This window comes from Mastomys coucha, unplaced genomic scaffold, assembly GCF_008632895.1.
Source record: "Mastomys coucha isolate ucsf_1 unplaced genomic scaffold, UCSF_Mcou_1 pScaffold21, whole genome shotgun sequence".
NCBI classification, from domain to species: domain Eukaryota; kingdom Metazoa; phylum Chordata; class Mammalia; order Rodentia; family Muridae; genus Mastomys; species Mastomys coucha.
Genome location: NW_022196904.1, coordinates 104,389,743 through 104,416,760, shown reverse-complemented (window position 1 = coordinate 104,416,760; position 27,018 = coordinate 104,389,743). Strand labels below are relative to the sequence as shown.

The 27,018-nt window shown below is 42.0% G+C and overlaps 1 protein-coding gene across 20 annotated transcripts in view; it reads left to right on the top strand.

The window, feature by feature from the left end:
- Positions 1–26,706, top strand: part of Sox6 (SRY-box transcription factor 6) — a 618,663-nt gene extending 591,957 nt beyond the window's left edge. For all 20 annotated transcript variants that reach the window (XM_031387977.1, XM_031387981.1, XM_031387985.1 and 17 more), the window contains 3 exons: positions 7,979–8,212; positions 11,086–11,302; positions 20,348–26,706. In XM_031387977.1, coding sequence (XP_031243837.1) covers positions 7,979–8,212; positions 11,086–11,302; positions 20,348–20,651 — 755 coding nt within the window. In that variant the 3' untranslated portion in view covers positions 20,652–26,706. The remainder of the gene's footprint in view (positions 1–7,978; positions 8,213–11,085; positions 11,303–20,347) is intronic.
- The last annotated feature ends 312 nt before the right edge of the window (positions 26,707–27,018 follow it).

Sequence of the window (27,018 nt, the reverse complement as noted above, 5' to 3'; positions counted from 1 at the left end):
TCTTCTCCCCCTTTAAAAATTACATGTTTACTTTTATCCATTTGTTTTTAAGGCATGAAAGGTTGGTTTTGCCTTAGAGTCAGAGGGTGCGGGTGATGGGGAAGGCATGGCAGGAGAGGGTGAGGGGCTGGTCAGGGTGTCTGCTGTGAGGGAGAGAGTGATGTGTCCTCTAGCTTTGTTGTTTCTGTAGCTGTTATTTATCTATACTAGATTGAAAGTCTTACCAACTACATGCACTGAATCATTGCCTCAGCCTGCTCTTACATTTGGGTATTTATTTGTTTATTTTGTGTGTTCTGAGACAGTGTCTCACTCTGTTACTCAGGCTGACATGGAACACATTATGTAGCTTCTGCAGGCCTGGCGTTCCTGATGAGCCTCCTTTCACAGCCTCCTGGGAGTGCTAGGGTTATAGGCATTCACCCATAGCTGGCCCGTTTTCAACAATGACTCCTGATGAACAGCCCCTTTATTTTGATGCAGTTCAATCTGTTATTTTTCTTATGAGCTGAGAGCTGTATATACCATCTCAAGACTCTGAAACTCCAAAGTCGCTTTAAAATATTGCTCTTTATTTTGTATGGAGTGTTATGATCTTACTTTTGATTGCGAGTCATAACTCATCTCAAATTAATTGTTGAGTGTGGGATGAGAGGTCAAAGGTCACTCTTTTCAGTGTATTTATTCCCGGGCTTTGTCCTAGTTGTTGAAAGACTTCAGGTCAGGTCTTCTAGCTTGCTCAAGCCTGCATTGCTCCTGCTCTACTTTTTATATGAGTTTAGAAATCCCATGTCAATATCTCATGTCAATTCCTTTAAGGAATAAGTAAAATCGGGAAGTACTGATGAGTTAATAGTGTTGACTTTTTGCTTCACAAACCTGGTGCATTCTGATTTACTTAAGGTTTCTAATAGTCTAAGTGCATTGCTTTCCATGTAGATATCTCGAACATGCTTTGGTTAAATTTAGTATTTTATTGTCTGATACTATTATTCACATAAAAGTTTGTTTGTTTGTTTTGAATCAGAGTCTCACTGTGTAGCTGTAGGTAGCCTGGAACTTGCAGAGCAGGTTATTCTCAAACTCACAAAGATCCATCCACTTTCCTTTATTTCCTAAGTTCTGGGATTAAAGGCATGTGTCACTAGACCTGATTCAAAACTTTTTCTAATGATTTTGATTGTTTCCCACCAATGCATAGATATATGTTTGATTTCTATGTTATTTAATACCACAATACTGAAAATTTCACTTATTCTAGTCATTGATTTTGTAGATACTTTATATTTTTCTTTGCAAAAATGGTACTACCTATGCACAGATAGTAGCATGCGCTGTATCTGTGTGCTTCCATTGCATGTTGACTGATGATAATGACGAGTGGCTGTTCAGTGGGACCATAGCTGAGAATTTCCTAACATATTCAACAGAACAAGACCACTCTATGTTGCTCTGGCTTCTTGAGTCCCTTTATCATGAAAGAGTTTTGGGTTTTGTCAGTTCCAGTTTCTGAGTCTGCATTGATCATATTTCCCTCTTTGTTCTATTATAACAAGAGCAGTATATTGTTTGAGTTTGAAGTTTTAAACTAAGCTTACATTCCTGAGGTTTAAAACTCAACTCAAAGCCAATTGACTTGTTGATCGGCAGGTGTGCTTCTTCTCTGTTCTGTGTTTGTGGTCGTCATCATCATCATCATTATCATCATCCTCTTACTGATGGAAATTTCTTTGCGAATCCATTTCACTAGAAAAAATAGGAATAGATGTGTGGAGAAGATGTCTGGCTTATGAATTAAAATTTCTTCCTCAGTTATCAGAGAATTCATGCTTTCTACTAATTAAGTACATTTTGTAACTGTCTTTTAAGGAGTTTGTTCATTTCATCTAAGTTGTCTGATTAAAATTCACTTATTGAGAATATTTCTTTATTGTCTTTTTAATGTGAATAGGACTCACAGTGAAATCCCCCCTTTCAATGTAAATATTGATATTCTTGTTTTTTTCTGTTTGTGGATTAGACTGAAATAGGTATGCCAATATTATTGATTTTTTTTTCAAATTACTAAGTCTTTGCTTTGTAAAAAATATCTTTTATTGTATTACTCTTCTATTTCATAAATTTTCATTCTGAAAAGAAATCTCTGAATTAAAATTGAGTTATTTAACTTATCTTTATCTAACATGACTCTGAATGTGATGGGCTTAGGTCACATAATGTGAATTTTGAAAACATCATCTGAGTTTCCACTTTATTCTTCATCCCTGCCTCCCCTGTGTTGAGAGCCTTCCTCTGCTGTGCTGTAGGCTCACTGGCTATGTTTCTAGTTGGTGTTTCTGAGGATGTGTTAGAAACCGTGGTTGTTCTAACAGTAGAAGTGTTGCTGCCTTAGCAACCTCATTCTATTCACTCTCCTAGCATCCTGAGCTAAGGTGCTTGAGCTGTCCCACAACCATTTCTTTATCATCTATATGTTGAAAACCTGACAGATCTTCCCTTTTGCCTGTGGAACTAACTCAGGCTTCAGGGCTGAAAGGCAGTCTGTCTTCTGATACCATAAGCAGCCCAGGTAGGCTTTCTGGTAGCATCCCAGGCACTCCATATGTGCACACTGGGAAGTATTGCCTTGTGGAACGTCTGCAACAACAGGATTCCATTACACGAACTTCCCTTTCTTCTAGGACAAAGTCTACAGTCTCTGCTTGGCTTTCGTAGCTCTCCACTGCCTTCAGACTGCTGCCCAGAGTTTCAAGTGCTCATCTCTCCTGGGTTTGCTCTGATAAAGCAGTCTGCTATTAATAAATGCCAGTGGAGATTTGCTTTTTACTCTAGTCTTTCTCATTCATTCTGACAAAGTGAAAGTTTTAAAGGCCTTTCAGAAAGTATTTAGTCACCTTCTCTCTGTGTGCCTTATGTGACTTCACAGTTAATCACTGAGACAGTTTGGTGGTATTTGCTCATTTAGTTTCTGCTTTGATCTCCTCTAGGATACATTTGTTCTCCTCGACTTAAATACCTTAAAGGCTTCTGAGGTTGGTATTCAAAGTGTTTAGCAATCCAGCTCTGTTTATTTTTCTAATTTCATCTGTTAGGACTTCCTTCTCCATAAACCCATTGAGAGCGTCTCACTGTGCTCCAGTTGTGAGTCTGTGTCTTTGTTTGAACACTTTCAAACCACACTCATCTTAGTCATCTTTAAAGTTGCAAGCAGCACCTTGTCTCTGAAACCTCCCTATGATGCACCTCTGTGCACCCCAAGGATGCTGATGGCATCTCTTCCCATTTGCAGTGTTCTGAAATCATCTTCAGTAGCACTGGCATAAAATTTTAGCTATATGTTAACCAAACCCCTTAAAAATTCTAGTACCAGTATTACTTACCTTTGTAGAGCTCTATCCTCGTGCTTTCTATACACTGAAAATTTATCATGAGAGTTTGCTGAATTAATGCATAGGAGTGATTACTAAGCACAGTATAGAATGTTCCAGAATTTCTTCCTAGAGAAACCTTTGTATAAGCACAAAGCCATCTTGCACACTCACTCACCCAGACAGCCCCTGGGACTTACCCAGGAAGGGCCTCTCTGTAGGATTAGTTCAGGACCATTGCCATAGGCTGTGCTGGTGAAATGAGCCTCTTAACAACCCACCTGGAAAAACTCAGTTTTCTGTCTTCTCTAAATCACTCACTTCACAGCTTCCTAAGGAAATCTTTGTCTTGGCAGCTTCATTCCTCGCCCTACAGATTCTTTTGTTTACCTTAAAGTTTGTATTTACACAAACTTCTCTGGAGAAAGAATGAATTAGCTAACCTAAACCCCCTGTTGCAGGGACACTGTAGAGAGCAGGAGGTCTCAGCAGATTCCTGGTACTGTCCTGCTGTCCTCCTGGCCTTCAGTAGCTGTTCTTGGGACTGCCTGTGCTGGTGGGTAAAGACTCTGAAGCCAGCAGGAAAGGTGTGGTCCCCAGAGCATGGCTGTGAGTCTACACACCTTCTAGCTACTCTCTATGGGACTCCCTTGACTTCCCAAACCAGGTTGCTCATGCAACTCTGAGTGATTGCATACCAGAATTTGGTGCTAGATCCTGCCATAAGAATTGGTTAGTTAAGAATATACTTATCTTTGTGCACTTAATAATATTTTCAAAAATGAATAGGCCATGGCAAACTTGATATAAAGTTTTTAAAAGTTACTTAAAACGGAAAGTCAATTTGGGGTTTCTGAAATATAGATTTATAGAATATCTTTTGAAAATAATGTATAGTGTTTTAAACATTTTTTATCTTTTAAAAGGGGTTTAAAAACATGTAATTTCCATTTTCAATGGAATTTTCTGAATTTTTCTGAATTTATACATGCATGCACACAGCATATGTATTTCTAGTGCTACAACTGTCGCCTATTCTCTTGTTTCATGAATGAGGTCTTAGGGAGGGTTACTAACATTCTCTAAGACTTCTCTACCTATCAGATCTCTGTGTGATTCTTTCCCCACTTAATTCAAACCTAGAGCCAAAGCACAAGTGATAGATGAATTGCCATCTTAGAATAAAAAAGAGAGTGATACCAAGAGATGTTTTCTACCAAAAGATTCAGCTCAAGATGTCTTTATTGGTAAGCATCTTTCTGTATGGTGAACTCAAGATCACTTCATAGAAGCTGTGTACAGCACAGACACTGCAAAACATGAAAATACAAACCCCTCTGTATACCCTGGTGGAGCATGTGTAGTACACAGTCCAGCACTGTTTCCACTATGGATGTAAACATGAACCTGGGTATTGTAAAGTCTGGGAAAAGATTTCCCCTTCTAGGATATTAGCAGCAGTGAGTCCAGAGGGAGGGACTGGTTTTCATGTGCAGTGTAAGCTTGTTGTCAGCCTGCTGTTGAGTGTCTAGTTAAGAAAGAGAGTGACATCCAAGATGTCATCTGTATAATGATGGGTTACCTTGGGGTACCTCAGACATGGAAGACAGGAGGGAAAGGATATGAACAGAATGGAGAGGAGGAGGAAGCCAGGCATACACATGGGTCCAGTGGTTTATAATGGGACTTTGGCACAGCAGATTTGTCCCATACTAAAAGTCACAGCTGCAATATCTGATCAGATATCAGGTCCAACTCATGATCTTAAGCTTTGGACTCCTTGGATAAGTCTCTTCTTCCTAATGCTTGGCTCTTTCTAGCATTATTTCCAGTTTAAGATGTCCCCTCCATTTTCAGCTCATTCCTTCTGGGAGAGAAAAGAAGAGACAAGAAGAACAGAGGCAAAAAGGGAGAGGGAAGGGGACATGGACATGTATCCTCAAGTATCACTTGCCTCTTTCTCACTTTGCATTTTGTAGTATGAACTGTGCTTCAGTTTCTAATCTGGATTCATCCCTGGAGCCCTAAACCTCTCTGGGGCTGGGTGTAGGTGGTGCACGCTGGGGAGGACAAGGGGGAGACTTTGGCGAAGGGAGAAGCTTACCTGCATTATATCCCTTGCAAGATGCAGACTATCACAGAGCTCCTAAAGAGAAGAAGAAGCTGAGGCTGTGTAACAGCCCGGAGTGGGTGGGTGCAAAGAAGAGAGACAGAGGGGAGAGAGAACTGGGCACATATCTGAAAGAATATTTGGGATGTCTCTCTGGACTAAATTCTAAAATCTCACCGTGACTCTGTCAGTCTGTGGGAAGGTAAAGTGTCCCATGGCCCCACAAAATGACATTGCCAAGGGAGAATTGAGATGCTGGCTGTTGCTAGGAGAGAGGAAGCAATGGCAGCAAAAGCAGGTCCCGGATGTTAATCACCTGTGGCATAATAGTTAACTTAGAATAATACTGGAATGTTTTCACGTCTGACATTTTCCACAAGCCTGTCTCCTTTTATGTGTACACATGCCAGTATATAAATTGCCGCATCCATGTCAGTTGTAAAGTAATGGCACCAAGGGCATCATAAATTACCGCAGTGATCCTCAGGAGAAGACACTGTCGTATCTGAATGAGTGTTTCGCTTCCAGAGTAATGCATGCCTTCATCTGGCCCAGCAGTCAGCATATTGCCCTGTGTTGATGGATATTGTCAGCTGGAAGCTACACTGCATTTCACTGCACAATAAACATGGCTGTCAAACCCACATAAAGTGAAATCAATTTATCCTGTATGGTCAGTGCATTTTAAATGAAATTAATGTACTGTGGGTATGGTGGCAAAAAGGTAGCATATTAGTTATGCATCTTGGGATCTGAGCCTTTCTGAGTAAGGCATCATTCTGTCTAGTGGGCTTGAGGAAAGACTTTTGTAAAATGAGTTATTTTTTTTTCATAATCTTCAGAAAGTGGCCTCACTGCCCCCCTTCATGTTGAGGGAAAAATTCACAATATTAGCTCAATTCTATCCTTTTTGCCTGTCTTTTGTTTTACAGTAAATGATGACCATATTTTTCAAATAATAGCACCTCTTAATGTTCTAATTTATTACTGGCTTTGACACAAACAAATTGGTCCTTAAACAAGGTATCTAGAAATAGGACAGAAGGGCCAGAGATTGATGGGGTGTGTTGCTCCTGCAGAACTTCCCTGCCTGCACTGAATACATTGTTCTAGAAGATGGGGGTGTTGACTTTAATGCATACTGAACTTTGGGAGGCAGTATTTCTAGTTTGTGTAGTAGGAACACTAGCTGAGACCTTCTACTGTGCTCACTTCACATTTTACCATAGGTCTCAAACTATGCAATTTGAGTTAATACAAAGCAAGACTCATGTCAGTGTGTCATGCTCCTGTGACAGATGAAAATGCAAGAGCCTTATTCATTCCTTCATTTAAAACACATTATTAATCAGAATTCTGTGTGCCAGATGCATCACCAGATCTGAGGAGTCCAGCTGCAAGTAAGCCTCAGCCCGTGCTCTGTTCTCAAGTCTGTCCACCCTGTGTGCTAATTACTTAGGTCTTCAGGAAGTGTCAAAGATGAGGGATTTAGATATAGTTTCATAAATGATAAAGAAATCTTTTTAATCAACAGAAATATATCCGGACTCTTGAAGCAAGTATTTCTTAGTCTACTATTTTTGCATATGAATTGAAGACCAATTACCTTTTATGTAATGAATATTTACTATGTTGTTTGGGAATTACTAATATACAAGCATGAGAATAAGAGAGTCTCTAACTTTGGGTATTTCACATTCCTGAGCTGGAGTGGAAAGGCCAGAAGGAGACAGTCACATAGATAGTAGTTACTTCAGGCCCTGAGCTTGGAGCCCAGAGCCAGGGCATCCTGTATGGACATCCTCAACATTATGGCTACTCCTGGAACCTGAATGTCCTTCCTGATTGCCCTCATCCTTTCCTTCCAGTTCGTCCTTCCAGAATCAGCTGAAATGCCAGTCTCCCGTACACTGGCTGACCAGCCATCCTGCCTTGTTTTCTCTTGGTGCTCTGATAATTCCAGTCCTGCAGAACTTTCACAGACCCAGTCAGTCATAACTGTCTATCTCCCAGATTGTGAGCTTCTTGAAGGCTTTATTCGCCTCTCTATCCCCAGTGCATAAACTCCCCTCTTAAGTGATTGATCAATGAATTACATTTCATTGAATTAATTCTTTCCTGAAGCAGCAGCAATTGAAAAGTGGGGCCAGAGTGGAGGAGTAGAAGGCATCCAGGGTGGGACACCATTTGGGGACACACATAGTTTGAAGTAGCATATTTTTCTAAATGATTGATATGATTTTACTTTTGAAGGACCAGATCACAGCTCAGTCTTAGCTAACTCGTGTATGGAGTAGGGACAGAACAGCGTCAATTTAGCCTACTCTGACACTATGTCAGAAAGGGCCGTGGAAACAACGTCGAAAACTGTCTTTTTTCTGAAATGTCCCTTAGAACAGAAGATGGCCCAGAGGAGAGCAGATAAGCCAGGTAGAAAAGTGTGAGATGCTCTCATTATAATGCTTTTTCCATCTTGTTCTTCCTGCCCTGATGTTTACAGGAAGCAAAGCAATGAATGGCTCTGCAGCTAAACTACAGCAGTATTATTGTTGGCCAACAGGAGGCGCCACTGTGGCTGAAGCCCGCGTCTACAGGGATGCCCGCGGCCGTGCCAGCAGTGAACCCCACATCAAGCGACCAATGAATGCGTTCATGGTTTGGGCAAAGGACGAAAGGAGGAAAATTCTTCAGGCCTTCCCTGACATGCATAACTCCAACATTAGCAAAATCTTAGGCAAGTGCTGCAGCCCAGCTGGCACTGATCTCTTACCCCACGAAGAGGGTGGGGTGGGTGTGAGGGTGTGAAGCAGGAGCAGAAGTTAGCCTCCAAGGGAAACTGATTGTCAGGGAGCAAATGAAACGAAACCATCTGCCCACAGCATCTTGGTTATTTTCTCTCAGAATGCTACCACAGCCCAGTTCAGGTGAAGGGGTGTTTTCTCTACTAAGACAAGGCCCGTAAACTTCCTTCCTGAACAGAATTATCACCAGGGTAAGCCTGGGTAAAAGCTTTAATTTAGAGATAAACTTCATAGAGTGATGGACTTACATTGTAAATTTAGCAACTATTGAATGAGGTCGCAGGACTCACAGGGACAGGCTACTTAAGGCTCTTACCCTGGCTTTTTAAATCCTTATCTTTCACGGCAGACTTTACCTCCCGAGTTCACATGGCTCACTAGCAGAGCTCACCAAGTACTAGCAGTGCCCCCCAAATGACATGAAATTCATGGGGTGTGGAACAAAGCCTCTAATGATAACTTGAAGACATAAACTAAAGCTACATCTAATCTGACACTGTATGTCTAGTTCACATTTCATAGCCATGAGCCTCAAGGTAGAGCCATGCTTTGCCAGCATCAGCCTCCAGATTCCCAGACTTAAAAAGTCCGCTCCGTCAGGGTCAGCCCTCCTCGCACAGATTACGCAGTTTGGAACTGTTGTGCTCAACATATTGAACATATTTTATTCAACATGCAGCACTACAGTCAACATGTTTCCTCTTTTGAGAGAAGAAACACAGACGGCCCTGTTGTGTTTAAGCTGCCACTGTAGACAGAGCCCCGAGGAGCCTCTGGAAAGCACCAGGCTTAAACTGTGGCTTTAATTCTTTAAATGTTTTGTTCAAGAGCAATAAATATTTAACCTGAGTAAATACCAGTGATCTGGGCACGCACAAATACACGTGTTTTGTCACAAAATAAATGATTTAACTTGATTCTGAGACATTTTGAAGCAGGAGCCTCTAAGAAAATTTAAAACATACTTTGGACCGAATAGAAGTGGAACATAGAAACACAGGCTTTTTTTCTTTTTCTTTTTCCTTTTTTCTTTCTTTCTTTTTTCTTTTTGGTTACTTCTAAATTTTAAAGCAAATGTTAAATGTCATTCCCATTTAGAAAAATTTCAATTTTAGTGTTACAGAGGTAGGCAGAGGTATGATACTTTTTTTTTTAATTTAAATACCCCTCAACCTAAAATGTTTCTAATGAACAGAAAATATCTACACATACATATATATTTTTTTTTAAATTCAAAGAAATTAGTGTTACTCCAGCTTCACAGCTGCTGATAACGTCATGTTTGTTTCTTGCCATTTTGGTAGTGGCATTTGTAAGCTTTCAGATGGGCACAGACAACCTCCGTTTCCATCTTGGCAGCCTTGAAGAATCTCTATTATTGATATGCATCCTGTGAAAACATTATGAGGAACATAAAAAGTATATTCATTAAAATGTAAACCATTATGCAGGAACATTTTACATTTCCAGGCATCCTGAGCTGGGGCCCTGTGCTGCTGGCAGCCGGCATAACAAGCTGATTGGCATAGCCGATGGACCTGCACAGCTTCATGCATCCACCAGGAAAGGAGGGGGATACAGTGAGAGCAAACCAGGGCATTGCTGGCTACTGAGACTATTTGTACAACCTTGCCATTTGTTTATGTGTAAAAAATCACCACTGAAGAACTGCTAGCCTCCAGTCTGCACAGCTGTGACCACTTTATCCACCAGACACAAAAATGCAATTCAATACACGTGAAAAAAAAACACATCCCTTCTCCATCAAGTGTTTAGATAATTCTTTGTAAACAATATTAGAGAAAGGAATACTTTTCCTTCTTCCTGTATAAACCCTACTTTAAAAAAAATCTGTGGTATTATTGGTTCATCTTTGAGAGATCATTTATCAAATTTAAGAATGGGACATATGACTCCAGCTGCACCTCCATAGTACAGCCCTTTAAGCAGAGGTGTGTCATCCTCAGGTGACCAGGATGGGTTACAATATGGGTAAGCATGCAAGCTAGCATTTGCCTAAAGATGCTTGGAGTGTGGGGGAGATTTGAACTTATGAGACCAAGAGAAGCTCTCTGAGAATGTGGTCAGTCAAGTATGCCTTGAAATTTTGTGCTGTTATCCCTTTGGGAGACAGAGAGGGGAGTGGAGGGTAGGAATGGCAGGTAGAGGCTGAGGCAGGGAGGCAGGGAAGCTCCTGGTTACAGCAGCAAAGCTGTTTTCAAATTGCACAGCGGGGCTGGTGAGATGGCTCAGAAGGTAAAGGGGCTTGTCTCACAAGCCTAGCAACATAAGTTCAATCCTCAGAATTGATATAAAAGTGGAAGAAGAGAGCCAATCTCACAAAGATGTCCTTTGACCCATTTTCACACCTGTGCACACATGCAATCATAATGATATTTCATTCAAATAACATAGTATCACCAGCCACAAGTATTGAGAAAAAATACAATGAATACATTGTCCTATTTTCCTATTTCTTCTTTTTCTTTCTTTCTTTCTTTCTTTCTTTCTTTCTTTCTTTCTTTCTTTCTTTCTTTCTTTCTTTTTCTTTCTTTCTTTCTTTCTTTCTTTCTTTCTTTCTTTTCCCCCTTTCTTTCTTTTTTCTTTCTTTCTTTCTCTCTCTCTCTCTTTCTTTCTTTCTTTTTTTTGGCTCTGTGGTTCAAAGGGCAAGTTGAGAGGCTCCATGGTGTGTAGTAACAGGAGCTCCTGAGCAAAATCTGTGAAGTAATGGGAGATATGGCCTAGGTCTGGAAGATGTCATCATCCCGGTGATCATTTACATACTTAAGGCTATTCTCACCTTTAGGATCTCGCTGGAAATCCATGTCCAACCAGGAGAAGCAACCTTACTATGAAGAGCAGGCCCGGCTAAGCAAGATCCACCTAGAGAAGTACCCAAACTACAAGTACAAACCCCGGCCGAAGCGCACATGCATTGTGGATGGCAAGAAGCTCCGGATTGGGGAGTACAAGCAACTGATGCGCTCTCGACGGCAGGAGATGCGACAGTTCTTCACTGTGGGGTAGGTACTGCTGAGTGGAGTCCCATTCTGTACTTCCCATGAAAAGACCACAGGGTGCTTCTGGCATGTGTATTTGGAAAAGAAATTAGTAAAGGGAGGGGTTGTGATACATGGAGGGTATGACTATGGGACTCTGCTGTGTCACCAACCTACAGACAGGCTCCTGTCCCTCCTCTATGTGAACATAGATGGCATGTCTTCCCTGCTCACCAAGATAGCCAGTGCCCACACACAGAGTTTCTGGTAGTTTATTTAGATAGACACACAGGGAGAAAAAGTAAAAACTGTCTCTTAAAAATACCCACAGCTTCCCAGCTTCTCTGGTGGCGCTTCTGACTGTATTCACAATGATCTGCTTTTGTTGTGGGATCTGCCACAAGATAATTGGCCTTGACATTGGTTAGAAGACCTCATTTTTGGCATCGTATCCAGAACTCCTGTTGCAGTAAATTATTCTGTGGTGGAAGCAGTAACAATGTGGATTTTCTTGCTTAAATCAGAAACTGGGCATGTTTTTGATATCTCCAAGTCTGATTTCATGTCATTTTGTTTAAAAATTAGGTAATAGATTTCTGGTATAAATTTCAACTTGGCTGACAGGCTGTCTGCATTCAAAAGAGGCCCCTCCTAACCACAGTAGTCAGGATAAGTGGGGCAGATAGATGCCTAGAGATTCCAGCAAACAGACCTTAGCAGCCTGTGGGGGTAGAAACCCCAGGACCACTCTGGAGACAGAGGCTGAAGCAGCTGCAGCCAAAAGGAGAATCCTGGGAGAGAGATGAGAGAGAGGAGTGGAGCAAGCAGAAAGGAGGCCACATTAGCTGGACCTGTGAAGAGCAAAGGGGAGCTAAGTGTGTGTCTAAAGGGTAAACTTAATCTCAACACTGAGCAGAGAACAACCTGGAAGTCAGTGAAGGAGCCCTGAGAGGGTGCTGCACTAGGGTCCCGGGGAGAACTAGGGGTTGGTCTGAAGAGATGTTGGTCCTGTCACCTACCGGGCAAGGCCTTTCCTTGGCCCAGCTTCCATTTCCTCACATATGAAATGGGAGGAATGATAGCAGGCATCCTACATAGCTGCGCAGACAATTCAAGATGGCAGAACTTTCAGAAGTCAGTACTTTGTACAGTACCTCTAAACCCAGCACTTACTAGGTATCTACTATGCCAGCAAAAATATCGTTCTGGGTCCTCTATGAGTTTCCCTAGACTCTGCATTCAGAGACCCTTTTAGGGATAAAGAAAATCATTCTGCCTTATTAATTGAAGATTCTAACATGTTAATAAATGAAGATGTGACAAAATAGCCTTATCAAATACTTCTGTGCTATAAGTGTTTGTATCTTTTAAAATAATGCTTTTAACACAAAAAGTACAATGCAATATAATTTGACCATTCACATGGTAATGAGAGGATTTATGAAAAATACAGGTTCATAGTGCCCTTTCAGTAGACTAGTCATTTAAACGCAATATTGATTTAAGACTACATGATAAACATCTTGCATCCCTGAGATTGTGTTTATCTTTTGAAAAGTTTAAATTTGAGAGCTTTTGTGATTCCTGGCCTTCTTGTGGCCCCATGTGTTGTATGATACTTGGTGGGTCTCTTTGGCCACAGCCTAAAAGGTTATCCGAGCACTCTTCTGTTTCCTGGTACTTACTAGAAGAGATGAGTTGTAGCAATGTTATTTACCTTAGTCATCTTTGCTGCAGAGTACATTAAAATGGGCCCATATCCAAATACCACAACACAAACTGGTACAGGTTTACAGTTTTATGTAGTCAAACCTAGTAGATTGGCAACTCCCTAAAATGTAGATGAATGACTTGGTGACATCTGCTGTTCACTAGATGCCTAGATTGCACTAGGTGTTTGGTATATCCAAGTCACACAATCCATAATCCTCTAAATAAGATACAAGAAGTAGGATTCAAAGGGTTCCTATGGCTCTCTAAGTTGAAGAGACATCAAAACTCAACTCTAGATCTTTGCCTTTGCTATCCCACACAGAAAAGAAACTCTCCTTACCATGTTCCCTCCAAAGGCACCTCACGAGCTCTTCTGGAACAGATATGAGCATAGCTGTGTGGTTCGCCAAGGGCTTATGGACCCTGAAACCAGTGCAGCACATGACTATGGGGTATGCTGATAAAAGAAACTTTGGGTTCAGGGGTTAGGCTGCTCCTGACAGTGCAGGAAGACCTGTATAAGGAGGGTGCTTTAGTGTATAGAATGAATAGGGCTGCCAAATGGCAGGCAATGACCAGAATGTCCCGTCCTCAATCTGCAGTGCTGAGTGTAACCCTCTGCCCAGTTCTGGGAACATCTACTACATAAAGCTAGGTATTATCCCTACTCACAGATTCCTATTTTCTTTTAAATGGTTAAGACTGGTAGATTGGTAAGTCCCCAAGGTTCAACTTTGGACATTGATCTTCATTAGCTGTAAGGTTACAACCAGAAGAGCAGAAAGCAAAACAAACAAAAAACTAAAAGATCACTATTGACGTCTTGATGGGGCAAGATCGATTTTTATAGTTGATTTTGAAAAGACATGCATCCCTTTTGAACCCGTAACACCACATACGTTAATTTACATTTTTTGCATTTAAATGACTGTACAACTGTAACTGATGAGTTATATTTAAAAAAAAAAAACTTAGCTATCACAAAAAGAATTCTGTCAATAACATGTAATAGAGTTTCCCCTTGCCTGGGATTTAACTCCTTCATTGGTAGATTACGTATCAGGATTTTGTGATTATTCTGTGGATACAGAATTGATATTCACTGAGACCCATATAGCTATAATGATATATTTTTCTTGTGAATCAGTACTAAAGCGACTTTTTATTTGGAAACGCATGTGGTAATTTACCTTTGAACTTGTAGGGAATTACATAGATACTGCAGAGTATCCAATGGGGATGAAGTTTTAAGCAACCACAATGGAAAGATATTGAATTCTCACAGTATGCAATAGGATCTGCTGAGTGAAGAATATAGGCAACTGAAAATATATCAATTATATTAGATAGACACTTTCACTATTTGAGGATTGACAGGCATAGTGTTGACAGACGTGAAACCACTTGTCCTAGGGAACAGTTAGTCAGGGGCATTGTTGATATTTAAATTAGGCTGATGTGGGTAGAAAGTGCATCTGCTTTAACATTGTGCACGCACCTCACAACTAGAGCCCAAGTAGAACATTACTGAAGGCACTGACTCTGAGATAGCCAGTTTCAGTTCTGATGGTAGAATGTCTTGGTGGTTGTTCCTCAGAAGCCCCCACTTGCCCTTAGAATACTTCCTTAATCTCTCTGCTTGTCAGTTTTCTATATGTAGAATAAGGATGACCACAGCACCAATAACATGATTTCCCTCTGAAGATGGAATGGCTTAGCATATGGAAAATGCTGAGAACAGTGTCTAACATGCAGACATGTTATTAAGAAATAACCTCTGTCAAGTATTTATTTTGTGCTACCTTAGAAGCATTATTTCCCCCCATATAATTGTGCTCTAAGTGATCTAGAAATCTACTATCTTCATCTTAAGTCTAAAGGGGTCAAATGAAGGCTGTAAGACACAGATAAATACTGGCCATACTGTTTTCTGCACTGGCTGGTAAGGAACCAGCTTAGAACTCTCAGTAAATAATGCAAGAAGATGGCTTGTATTTCCACCCCTTCCTACAGCATCAGCCACAGAGCCATGCAACCTACCTCACATTCTCACAAGCCAAGCCCTGTGCTTCTGAAAGCTACAGGCCTTCTAGCAAATAAACACATTGTCCTTTTATATTTGGCAAAGCCAGACGATTCCAGAACTACTCTTGGGATTTAAGAGCCTTGCCTCAGTGCTGAGCTCTCTGCAGCCCAGGTAATACTCTGTTCTGCCAGCTGCATGCAAACACTTCCAAGATCTCATCAGCTTCTGTTTTGATGTACATGTTCACTATTTGCAGAGACCAAGGCCTGCCAGCTATTCCTGCCTGTGAAATCTGCAGTGTTTGAATTTTGACTTTGAAATTGATCTGTAAAGGAAGGAAAAGTGCTTTCTAGGAAAATGATTCCGGATAGACAATGCTCGATGCTGTGGGCTGATTTTTTTTTTTCAGTTTGTTTATTGACTAAGCAGTCACTTGTTAAGGGCCTATTAGATATCAGCAAGATTCCCAGTTCTGTACTAAATCACCAAAGCATGAGACATTGTTTGTATAGACAAGAGTTTTTTGGCACATTCAAATGGTTAGACAAGCCAGACATTGTATGACTGTGTTAGCCGACGATAGTTCGTCACACCAGCCACAGTATAGGTGGTGTTCACACACAAAGCATGAGTGCTCATCTAGACACATAGACATGAATAACTGAAGCCCAGGAAGGGAGTTTCCTATGCAGCAAGACCAGGCCAACCACAGGCATCCTGGAGGGAGGGCCTTGAGGTTTGAGAAGGTCTGGCTAGTTAAGAGTGGATTCCTAACTAAGAATAAAGGAGGGGTGTATATGCGGTAGGAAATGTTAGATGCTCAATAATACGGAGGCGGCCATGGAGAAAGTGTAAGGTAGGCTAGATGGAGGAACAACAAAAGCCAACATTCTTCAGTTCAGACTGGTTATGTTCAAGTAATTGTTTGTTTGTTTGTTTGTTTTAAGTCTCTAAGACTAACTAACAAGATGACAGAAGCAGAAGAGGATATAGCTTTAGATTTCATGGCCACAAGAATCTGGTATATCCACGGAAGGGTCTTAGGCCTTCTGTATTTCACATCACCATCCTGCCTTGTAATCCTTAGCACATCCACACAGGCTCTTGGAGGGTTGGCATGCTGCCTCCCGTGGAGCCACTTTCTTTGGGAAAACTCTCCAATACCAGAAGGTTCTTCCTCTCTCACTGCTTGGAAACTTGCCTGCTGACTTGTAGGTTAGTCCTTCTCATCTGCTCTGGTCACCTGTTTATGAGGACAGTCATTTAGCCTTTAAATATTGTCAAGTCCTTATCTTTTCTTTGTCATTGTCCTTCCAGATTTCTAGTCTCATATCTCTTCTTGACTGAAATGTCCCTTATGGTTTTTCATTGATTTTCCTTCCCATTTACCAGTTTGTTCCCATATCCAGTTATATGATGTATTAAGCAGGGATTTACAGAGTGTACCCTGTGCTCAGGCCTTGTCTGGACTCTGGAGGTATGTTAGTGGGGAATCCTATCCTTATGAAGCTTAAATTCTAGTGGTGGAAGGAGTCAGACAATCAATCAATGAATAAGTAAGTATATAAAATAGCTACAGGTGCCTTCAGAGAAAAGTAAAATAAGGATGGGAAAGCAGCAGAGTGTTGCAGAGGTTGTTCCAGTGCTTAGAGGAGCCTCAGGACATTTTACCCAAGTTGGTAAGGAAGCAAGCTCTGCCTATACACGGCAGAGAAGATACCAAGCCCTAAGGTTCCCAGGCATAGCTATGCCTAGCTTATTCATGAAGACAAGAGGCCAGAATGGCAGGAGCAAAGAGGGAATAGGTAGAAAGAACAGACATCAGAGAGATGATAGAGAGCCAAACTGTGAGAGACCTTATAGGCCATTGTGAAGTGTAGTTTTACTCTGGGCAAAGAGAAAGGGCTTTGAAGAATCAAAAACAAAGCAAAACAAAAGATGCTGAGCTTTGGCCTGGGGTTTTGAGAGGATCACTCTAATCACTGTGTTGGAACTTGTCTGAGGAGGAACAGCCTGTTGCAAAGAGGCTAGGCTCCTAGGATAAATCATATTTGAACTGAAGGTGGTTGGACCAGGTGTGTAGGCATAGAGGTGCCAAAAAGTAGATAGATGCTAGATATTTTCCCAATGGAGAACCAACATGGTTTGCTAATGGATTAACTGTAATTGAAAGAACTATTACTAAGGATTGGCTTAAGCAACTGCAAAGGTTGGAAGTTCTTGTCAAGATCAGAATGGCCACATGAAGGCTGGAAATCTAGAGAATGAGCAGGAGTTTGGTTTTACACCTGTAAGACTGAGATAGTCCTTAGCATCCACATAAAAGAACACCCAAGTGTGTGTGTGTATGTATGTGTGTGTGTGTGAGAGAGAGAGAGAGAGACAGAGAGACAGAGAGAGAACAAGAGAGAGACAGAGACAGAGACAGAGAGGGAGACACAGAAAGAGAGAGAGAGAGAGAGAGAGAGAGAGAGAGAGAGAGAGAGAGAGAGAGAGAGAGAGAGAGAGAGAGAGGAGAGAGAGAGGAGTTAGTTCAGGAGGGAGGTACTTGCGAGAGATTCAAATGTTGGAGTGGTCAGCACACAGATATTGTTTAAAGCCACAGAACTGGATGAGGATCAAGCTGACTTTGGATTTAATAGTTTGGAGATTGTTGGTGATCTTCTCCTGAGTTGTTTCAGCACAGAATTGGGAGTAATCAAAATGGGTCTAAGGAAGAACTGAGTGGAAGAAATGAAGAGAGTGCCTCCTGAGTTTTGTTTTAGAACATCAGAGAAGTGGAGCAGCCCCTGGAGAGGAGGGGAGAGTAGACATGATGGTGTGGATGGGAAGAGACCATAGCTGGAGGGAAAAATAGGTCTCAGAGCCGTGAGCAAGTCAGTTCAATGGTGAGAACTTCCAGAAAGTCTCATCTACTGTGTCTAGTTCCCCCATTATATGAAAAAACCACGTTGTCAGCTTAAAGTGAGAAGTCAGCTGTTTGATGAGCATTGAAAGCAGGAGAGGAAAAGGGGTGCACAGGGGAATGTACCACCTACTGCCTGGACAGCACCAGAGGCTGGCGCACGGCTCATGTTTTAGACGTAGAGAGCAGAAGCAGGGTAGTGCAGTTTCTCCACTTACGTTCATCTTAGTGCCTGGACTGAGCAGGGCAGGAGCTGCTAACCCACTAGTAAAGCAATGTTGAGGAAGGGGTGGGTAGGGCAGAGGACTGGAGAGGAGCACAGAATGAGCCTCAGAAGGATCCCAGTGATGGGCAAAAGTTAAGTCAGGAGAGGGCTAGGCTTTGGGCACAATTTACATTTCTTTAAGACATAAAAATAAATGACATACTGATGTTTTGCTTAAAACATTTCAAAAAGCAACCATCTGTTTTTGTGAAAAAGCACATATTTTCTGTATTTAAAGAAAATGTCTGATAGTTTGTGTTGGTCTGCAAAGTTTAGAATAGTTGTCACCTTATGAAATCTGTAAAATGGGTCAATATTGCAGAAGAGTGTTCTCTTTACACTTGTAATTAAGGCAATAATACTATATTATATATAAATATGTATACATAAAGTATATGTTATAATTATCCATAGTCAATTATAAATGCAATATAGTACCTCCTATACTGTACAGGCTAGCATAAAATTAAATTTGTGCTAATTTATTTTCAAAAAATTTGAAACACATATTTTTAGAATTTGAGAAGGAGCAGGATTTCATGTGATGTATCTACAAATAGATGTAGCTTGTCCTATCAGTTGCTTTCTATGTCTGTCCTAGCTGGCCAGGTGCTGCTGAGTCCTTGGCTTTATATCATCTCAGGGGTAATAAGACCTCAAGATCTGTGGTCATGCTTGTTGAACAAAGATATGTGTTTGTGTGTGTGAGTGTGTGTGTATGTGTGTGTGTGTGTGTGTGTGTGTGAGTGTATGTGTATGTATGTGTATGTATGTGTGAGTGTATGTGTGTTTGCATGTGTGTACATGTTATAATCATACAAACATTTGTGTTATGTTATAGTAAAGGGTTAAGAATCGGGAATATCCCTCTGGTGACTGAAGGTCATTAAAGGCAGTGTGAGCACACATCTCTAGGCATCCTGGTCTTTCTCCATCTATAAATAAGGCTGGATGCCTCTGTGTGGAAATGACACCTATGCTGAAGTGTCCCCAACCTGACAGGCTAGCAACAAGGCTGCTTCAAACACACGCGTGCCTTTCTGTGAGAGTAAGGTGGATAGAAAGTCTAATTGATATAGAAGCCTAATAAGAATTGTTCAAATGACGACTGACTAGAAGCCTTGGTTACAGCAAGGCAGAAGAACCTTCCAGAACACACCTGACCCACTTTTACAAACATGAATATCAAGTCTCAGGAAGAGTTACTACAGCAATGCTTGAGGTGAATCTTGACTATAGTTTGCTGCCCATAACCATTGAGGACCACTTGATAAATGACACCTCAGGCACAATATCTGGGTTGAGCAGAGCTTTGATTCTTGTGTGCTAAGTGAAAGGACAAACACAGTGGCAGCTCTTGCTGCACGGGAGAGCTTGCCTGTCACAAGATCTGCTGGTTTGTTTGAACTGGGGACACAGTCTAAAGAGGCGAGCTGGTGTGACTCTCCTTGGCATCTGCTGGATGGGGCAGGAGCAGCATGCCTGGTGTCTCTTATTATTAGGGTGTAAAGCTCACTGCTCTTTATTACTGAGTCCTCCAGCCCCAGCTTCATCCTTAGCCTCAGGAGTAGTGATATCCATTCTGGAAGGACCCTAACCTGGAAAGTCCACATTAGAATAGAGGCAGAACGAATCCTTTGCCAAAAGTGACTATGTGGGACTTGCCAGGCCATTTCCCATTTTTCTCTTTCATCCATAGTTCTCAAACCAAGTTGAAGATGACACCAACCCACTTAAGAGTACCATTACAACATGCCCATGCCTCTCAAGTATTTTTTTTTAAAGCTGCTCTCTGGTCTCTTTTTAAAAATGGTCTCAGATGGATCTCTGTGGTCTTAACTGCAGCATTTGTGCCCAACCCAATGCCAAGTGTGATCTGAGCTCTGTGATATTTGCCAAGTTGAAGTTCTGCCTTTATGTTGTGAAACTGTCAGCAAATTGCTGCGTTGTATTATTTAACCACTGGCCACAGCTTTAGAACAGTCCAGGGATTCTTCTAAGAACAATTTTTTTTTTTTTTTTTTTTTTTTTGTCACTTCTGGTCACTTAACATGTTACAGAGGGCCTGGTCTGGCAAGTGTGGATTAGGAAGTCCCCAGTCTCATGTGAGAACTTATAGAGGTTCCCTCTCTCTTTCATTTTGTTTCTGGATCTATACAGGCAACAGCCTCAGATTCCCATCACCACAGGAACAGGTGTTGTGTATCCTGGTGCTATTACTATGGCAACAACCACACCATCACCTCAGATGACATCTGACTGCTCTAGCACCTCTGCCAGCCCAGAGCCCAGCCTTCCTGTCATCCAGAGCACGTATGGTATGAAGATGGACGGCACAAGCCTGGCTGGGAACGACATGATTAATGGAGAGGATGAAATGGAAGCCTATGATGACTACGAAGATGATCCCAAATCAGACTATAGCAGTGAGAACGAGGCCCCGGAGCCTGTCAGTGCCAACTGAGGAGCTGTTGTTTGCTGAATTAAAACACTCTGACATTTCGCTCCCTTTCCCCAACAACAACAACAAAGTTCTTAAAGAGCCCGCATGCATTTGTGGCTCCACAATACATCAGCAGAATGGTCTTAATTGCTTCGTAACGTGTGAGACAGATTACGTTTTCCTGGTTTTTTCATAAACTTGAGTTTTTGTCATTACCATTACTGTTGTTGTTTATTTAGGTGAAGACGTATTAAATATGAGACACCGGGACTTGGAAACCTATCTCCGCCCATCGCCGTCTTACGAGTCTTACATTTCTGTCTTACTATTTTTCTTTTGGATGTTGACAAAGGGTTTAAGTTACTGTTTTAGATGGGGTTAAACATTCTCACTCAGGTATGCTGTGCTGGCTACAGGTTGTGAATGTGTTTTTATTCTGAATTACTTTAGAAAACAACTGAGGATTTCGTATTGTGAAACCAGACAAGTCCACGGCGTGAGCGGCTGCATATAGAACATGTTCAAAAGGCCTCGGAATTCCATTTTTTTTCCATGTGTAGAATTCAACTTTGAATGTGCCAAACTTTTTTCATAACTTTTGAATCTTAACTATTTTAAAAGTCTTACAGGAGACACTGCAAAGTCTTAGACAATCTTTGGCATCTTAAAATAAAATAGCAAACCACATTTTTTTTTTTCCAGAAAATGGTGAAGTACTCAGGAATCTGGAGACAAGATATTGTAAGGAATGAGAAGGCTGCCACAGTGCATGGACCCAGTTGTGTCTGCCTCTTGATGTGCCATCAGTGTGTGGCGTGGGATGACATAGGTCAGAGCAGTCACCACACCAGACACTACTCGGTGGGCTCCCCTGGCTGACACCACATCAGACAGCACACAGTGGGCTCCCGTCTGAGACCGCCTCTCACTACATCCATTCTTACCTTGCCTTTGCCCTGACATTCAATCTTAACACATTGTTCTCTTAAATAATTTATTCATTCCAGAATGTCAAGGGTCCACTTACTATTTATTTTAAAAATTATTGGTGGCATTAATTTAATATTTTTTTTGCCCTCCTTGCCCTTTAACCTCTCTTTCCTGCTGGATACAAAAGATGTACATAGCAATCTCATGTCCCCAGAGCCCCTGGAAACATTTCTGAAGTGATGCTAGTACATACATTTATTGTTGTTTTTAAAGACGAGTGTCTATCTGGCTGCAGGGTTGTGCATCTGCGTCAAGGTGTCCTACATTTAAACATGTATACCCCTAGGAGTCACTGTAACCTTAGGTCTTTAACTAGAGTTTCTCCCTCATTGAGTTTTTTCAATAAACAGTAGAACGTGAGTTCCATTCAGCAGTGAGGGTCAGCAGTGGTCAATGCCAGTCAAGGAGTTTCTCACAGCCACTCTGAAGCCCAAGGACCACAAGCCACCCAGGGCCTACATTGGAGCTGGCATGTTGTTACCTTTACTGGTCCCAGCTGGCACATCCATGGAGATCTTTGCAAACTCTACAGGTTGTTAGACAACTCAAAGGAATGCCAGGATGAAAGGAAACCACAGGGAAGGGAAGTATGGGTATGCTGCCAGCTCCTAGGGACAGATGGGAGAGGCACCCACCAGCTCCTCTGAAGACCTCGTTTCTCCGTGGCTGCTTATGAACTCGGCTGATCGGCTCTCGCCACTCAAGGCAAGCTCTGGAAACAGAGACATGCTGCAGGGCTGAGAGGTATCAGGGCTCCCCCTACCATCTCCTAACTATGGGCAGTCCTACTAAGTTGTGAGTCTGACCATCCTGAACCCAGGCCTGTTGCTTATAGGGAGCCCTACTCAGAGCCCTTCAGTGGGAGGTGTCAGTGAACAGTATAGCCTAGCAGCTAAGCATCAGGAAAAGAACAGCTCCATCAAAAATTGAGCCATTTTGTCACTTGGGAAAAAGTAGTAAAGCTTCATATTTATTTAAAGAGTGCTCCAGGCCATACCTAATAGCAATAAATAGGTCTAGCCAAGGGATGACCAGCTGAGTCATTAGCTGTGAGTGCTCTCCATAAGCTGTTTAAGGTACTGCCAGGAATGTTTTCTTCTTAATATTAACTGGGGATTGGAACTTTGTTCTTGTACATTGATTTCATATGAGGAGGAGGTCACTTTTCAAAAACAAAATGAGTATTTATTATGTCTTACTGATTTCTTGGACTTTCTCTCTCCTCCTCAGTTTCTCCTCATGCTTCCCCATGTCTCTTTGGCTTCTGCTTCCATTGGTATGTTTGGTTTTGTTTTTGTTTGTTTGTTCTTTTTTTTAAAACTGTGCTGCATAGGTAGAATGTTGTATGGATAGCATTGTATTGTATGTAATTAATTTTGCACAAAGGCAAACATTTAGCACAGTAGTTAATTTTGTTTATTTTTATGACCATGCCAAAATAATATTCTGGGCTAGTAGAGAACAAAGGACTGTTCTTTAGGACTGAAACTTGATTTTGCTTGTAGTAAGAAAAAGAAAAAGAAAAGAAAAAGAAAAAAATCCCACACACTCACAGATGTTGTTTCGTAAGTGTTACAAGCACTGGATATAAATGGTATTTTTATCACTGACTAATGTGAAACCGGTATGGAAACTACATGAACAAAAGTCACCTGTTTCGACTCGTGTGGGCTTGCCTCACAGTTGCCGGATCTGAGTCATTTTTACGTCTTGTTATTTCATTTATTTATGCAAAATACATGTGTGTCGGCACACTCTGTCAGCTCCAGCTCCACCTCAGCACTGGGGTCCAGTAACTTCTAGCCATGTTCTCTAGTACAAAAGCTGTCCGGGAATGACTGGGTATGAATGCCTCTGTCATTGGCTCAGACAGTGATGCTGTATTCAAATCTAAATTTTGTGCATACACAGTTTGTTCTATTTATTAGCCACACTTGGCTCTAAATATCCATGGGAATGGAGAATGACAATCACAGAGATCACTTACATCAGTGGGGCTTAAGCAAAGTTTTTATGACTTCACCATCTCATTTTTAGAGTTTTCTAATTGTGTAAATATAACATAGAAATAGAATTTATTTTTGGTTCATGAATTCCTAGTGACATATAAGTTATGTATCTTCTTTCTGTTCTCTATTCATATGTGTTGCTCCACACTAAAAGCTGGCCCGTCACATTCAGTGTGGACAGAGAGTTCTCAGCTCCAGTGAGGCAGTATCCACACTAAGCCAAGACAGCAGGACCCCTACCTGGTTCTCATACAGTCCTGAACCCACTGGTCCCCCAGCTCAGACTCCACCAATTTCTAAATAGAAAGCTGAGGAGTTGCACACACTGAGTTTCCAGCAGAGCTAAAAGAAAGTTGGCTTGCTTTGGGAATCCAGACCCATCTGTCCAGATAGTTCTGTGGCCCTAGATTGGCAAGACGCAGGAGTTGCATTTCAGAGGTAAAGATCTGCCTGCAAGGTTAGGATAAACCCCACAGCACCAGCCAAGGGCAATCTGAAGTCACCTTCTGGCAATGTTCCATTCCCCATTTTACACTAGCTTTAAACCAGAGCCCAGGTTTGTCTCCATCAAGGAACTCACAGGATCAGGCCTTTCTTTGTCAACTGGGAATAGCTCTATGGATTAGGAAGGAAGGGCAGAGAGGGAGGAATACAGGGACACAGAGAAAAGGTTCATCCATGGACATGAGAAGCCTAGTTGGCAATTTCTCTTCCTCACTGGCAAATTCCAGGCCATGTTGTTTTCGCAAACACTCTCTCAACCTTTCAGGTTTGCATCATGCGCTATTTGATACCTGCTAGCCTGTCCTCAGCCTGCATTCCTTCTCCAAGGCTAACACCAGCTTCCTTCTCCCAGGCCAGCTTCTAAATTCAGGTGTGGGCTCACAGTGCTATTCCACTTGTCAAATGCTGGCCGCCTCTGGACATTTGCCCTGTGTGAGCCGAGGGGAGTGCTAAAAAAAGGTGTGATCCCTCTAGGGCTGACACCAGGCTCCTGTCGGACCAGGCTGCATCTCTAATATACAGCCCCTGAGCCAGAAGCTCAGCAGTCAAGGATGGCCACCTCCTTCAGTAGAAACATGGCCTGGTCACACTGATGCCACCGAAGAAGGTGTTGCTCTCCAGTCACTCAGGTCCAATAAACTGACTTGACCAGTTCCTTAGGGAAAGGCAACACACATTAATTCATAGTTTTGAGCCATAGAAGTCCTGTACCAAGTGCTAACAACAGCAAAGATCTGCGTCTAGAAGAATCAGTTGAGATGATGGCCGGGTCTTCCTCTTTACTGAGAAAGCAGTAACCACATTGGCTGTGCTCTTGCCTGGTGTGCACATTTCCTCTAAGGATCAGGTTGACACGTGAGTGAGCTCATTCTCAAAGTATAACAACAGCAATGACCTGGCCAGTCTCACTTGCCCTGCCCTTTTTTTTTAGGCCCTCTACTTGTGATGTGGCTTCATTGTGAGCAGGTATTCATCCTGCCAATCATGTTTTTCTGACGCCACACATGGTCGTAGGTCTGCACAGCAAAAGTAGATTGAAAATCAGGATGTTGCAAGCATAGTTCTTTTTTGTCCCCATCCTGACCTTTCCAAACACCTATAAACTGGCACTCTCGAGGGCAGAGGCAGAGCGATTCAGGGAGGGCTGGAAAGGCAAGGCTTCCTGCAGATCAGATTCCCTTCTATTGACAAGCTGGTGGATGGCAAGTAGGTGACATTTCTTGCTGGTCTTATTTCCACAGAACTGTAGGCCTAGAGCAGGGCTTCCATGGATAGCACTCTTGGAGTCTGGGGAATGTGCAAACATTTAATTGCCATTGCTATACATCACAGGTCTGCTGGTGTTCGTCCTCCATTGTCTTTCTTCATCAGAGAGCATTTACTCTCTCCCCTTTTAAAACTCAGCCTTCATTGTATCCTTCTCCAGCTTGTAGCACATTAGGATGTTTAGCACTATGTTTTTGCTCATTCTTGTATTTGCCATGTACAATTCTGAATTACCTTATACGAGCCTCTAAGCTGTTACTACATAACTTATCTTACTGTAACTCTTTTCTTTGCCTACATTGTAATTTGTTTGTGATGTATATTGTGAGATTGTATTCTATGTTAATTTAATCAGCACAACTCACTGACATGCTGGACTGACATGCTGGCTGCTGTTTTGAAGTGTAAAGCTTGTGTAGGGCTGTCCGGACAACAACAACTCTGTTGTCAAGGTACTGTGCATTGGTTCCCATAGCAACACTGTGGGTGTGACCCTTGAAACTCTAGGGACATTCGGCACACCCTCCAGCAAATTTTAAGTGCAGATTTTCTTTGTTGAAACTCTATGAATACCACAGGTACCTACTTGGCCCATGGCTGGTAACTATTTTGGGCAATTAGAAAAACAAACAAGCATTAAAAAACTAGTGTCTATTGCTGCTTTGAATATGTTTGAAAGTCTGAAAATGTAAATAGTTTATCAAAAAAAAATCTTGTACAGTCCAGTGTAAAGTTTTTAAATGACCTGAAGGGTTACCATCACAGCTTTCCCACACTCTCCTCTGGATAGTGATAAAAAGAAGTTTGCTAAGGACTTAAAGAATTGGAAAAAAAAAAAAAAAAAACAACAGAATCTCTTCAAATGCAAAGGAGTGGATCACTGCCCCTAGCTTGGTCACATACACAGACCTCTTGGATCTTGTTGGACAGTATTGGCATGAGACAAACTCAGCATGGAACACCCTCCAGTGGGACTTGTTCAGGGCTTTCCGGCTCTGCCTCACAATTAAGGGACAGGATGAGATAGAAAGGCGTGCCGTCTTTGTCTATCCTGGAATATGTTGGCACCTTAGCTACTTTCCCCCTCTTTGCACAAGGTGCTTTCCCGATATGTGTTAGACACGCCATCCTTGGGTGATAATGTATATGCCATGAGAGGGCTCAGGCCCGCGGGGGAGTGTCTATAGGAACTGCCTATTTATGCTCATTTACCTCAAGACTGTCCTCTACCCTAAACTAGTTGTCATCACTCCATCTTTTGTACTGCTGTTGACACTTACCAATTAAAGATAAATTTTGTTTTATGACCTCTGTGTTTGGCTTAGTCTGTGCCCCCAAACCCTTCCTCCACAGAGTACAAGACCCAAACATATAGACACCTTCTGCCAGAGCTCGGAAGCTCCAAGCATCCTCCATGGTGTCTCCCTGAACCCACTGCGGGATGGAAGGGGTTGGCCTGACAGCTTCTCAGCCTTTCACCTGCTTTTTCTCATGACCCACACACCGGCGCAACACGAAACACTTGTGACTTTTGATAGGAGGAAGGAGCAGGCATGCATTCTCCAAGAGGAGATGAGAGGGAAAGTCTCTCCCTGTCTCCTGGCTTCTTTTTGGGCATG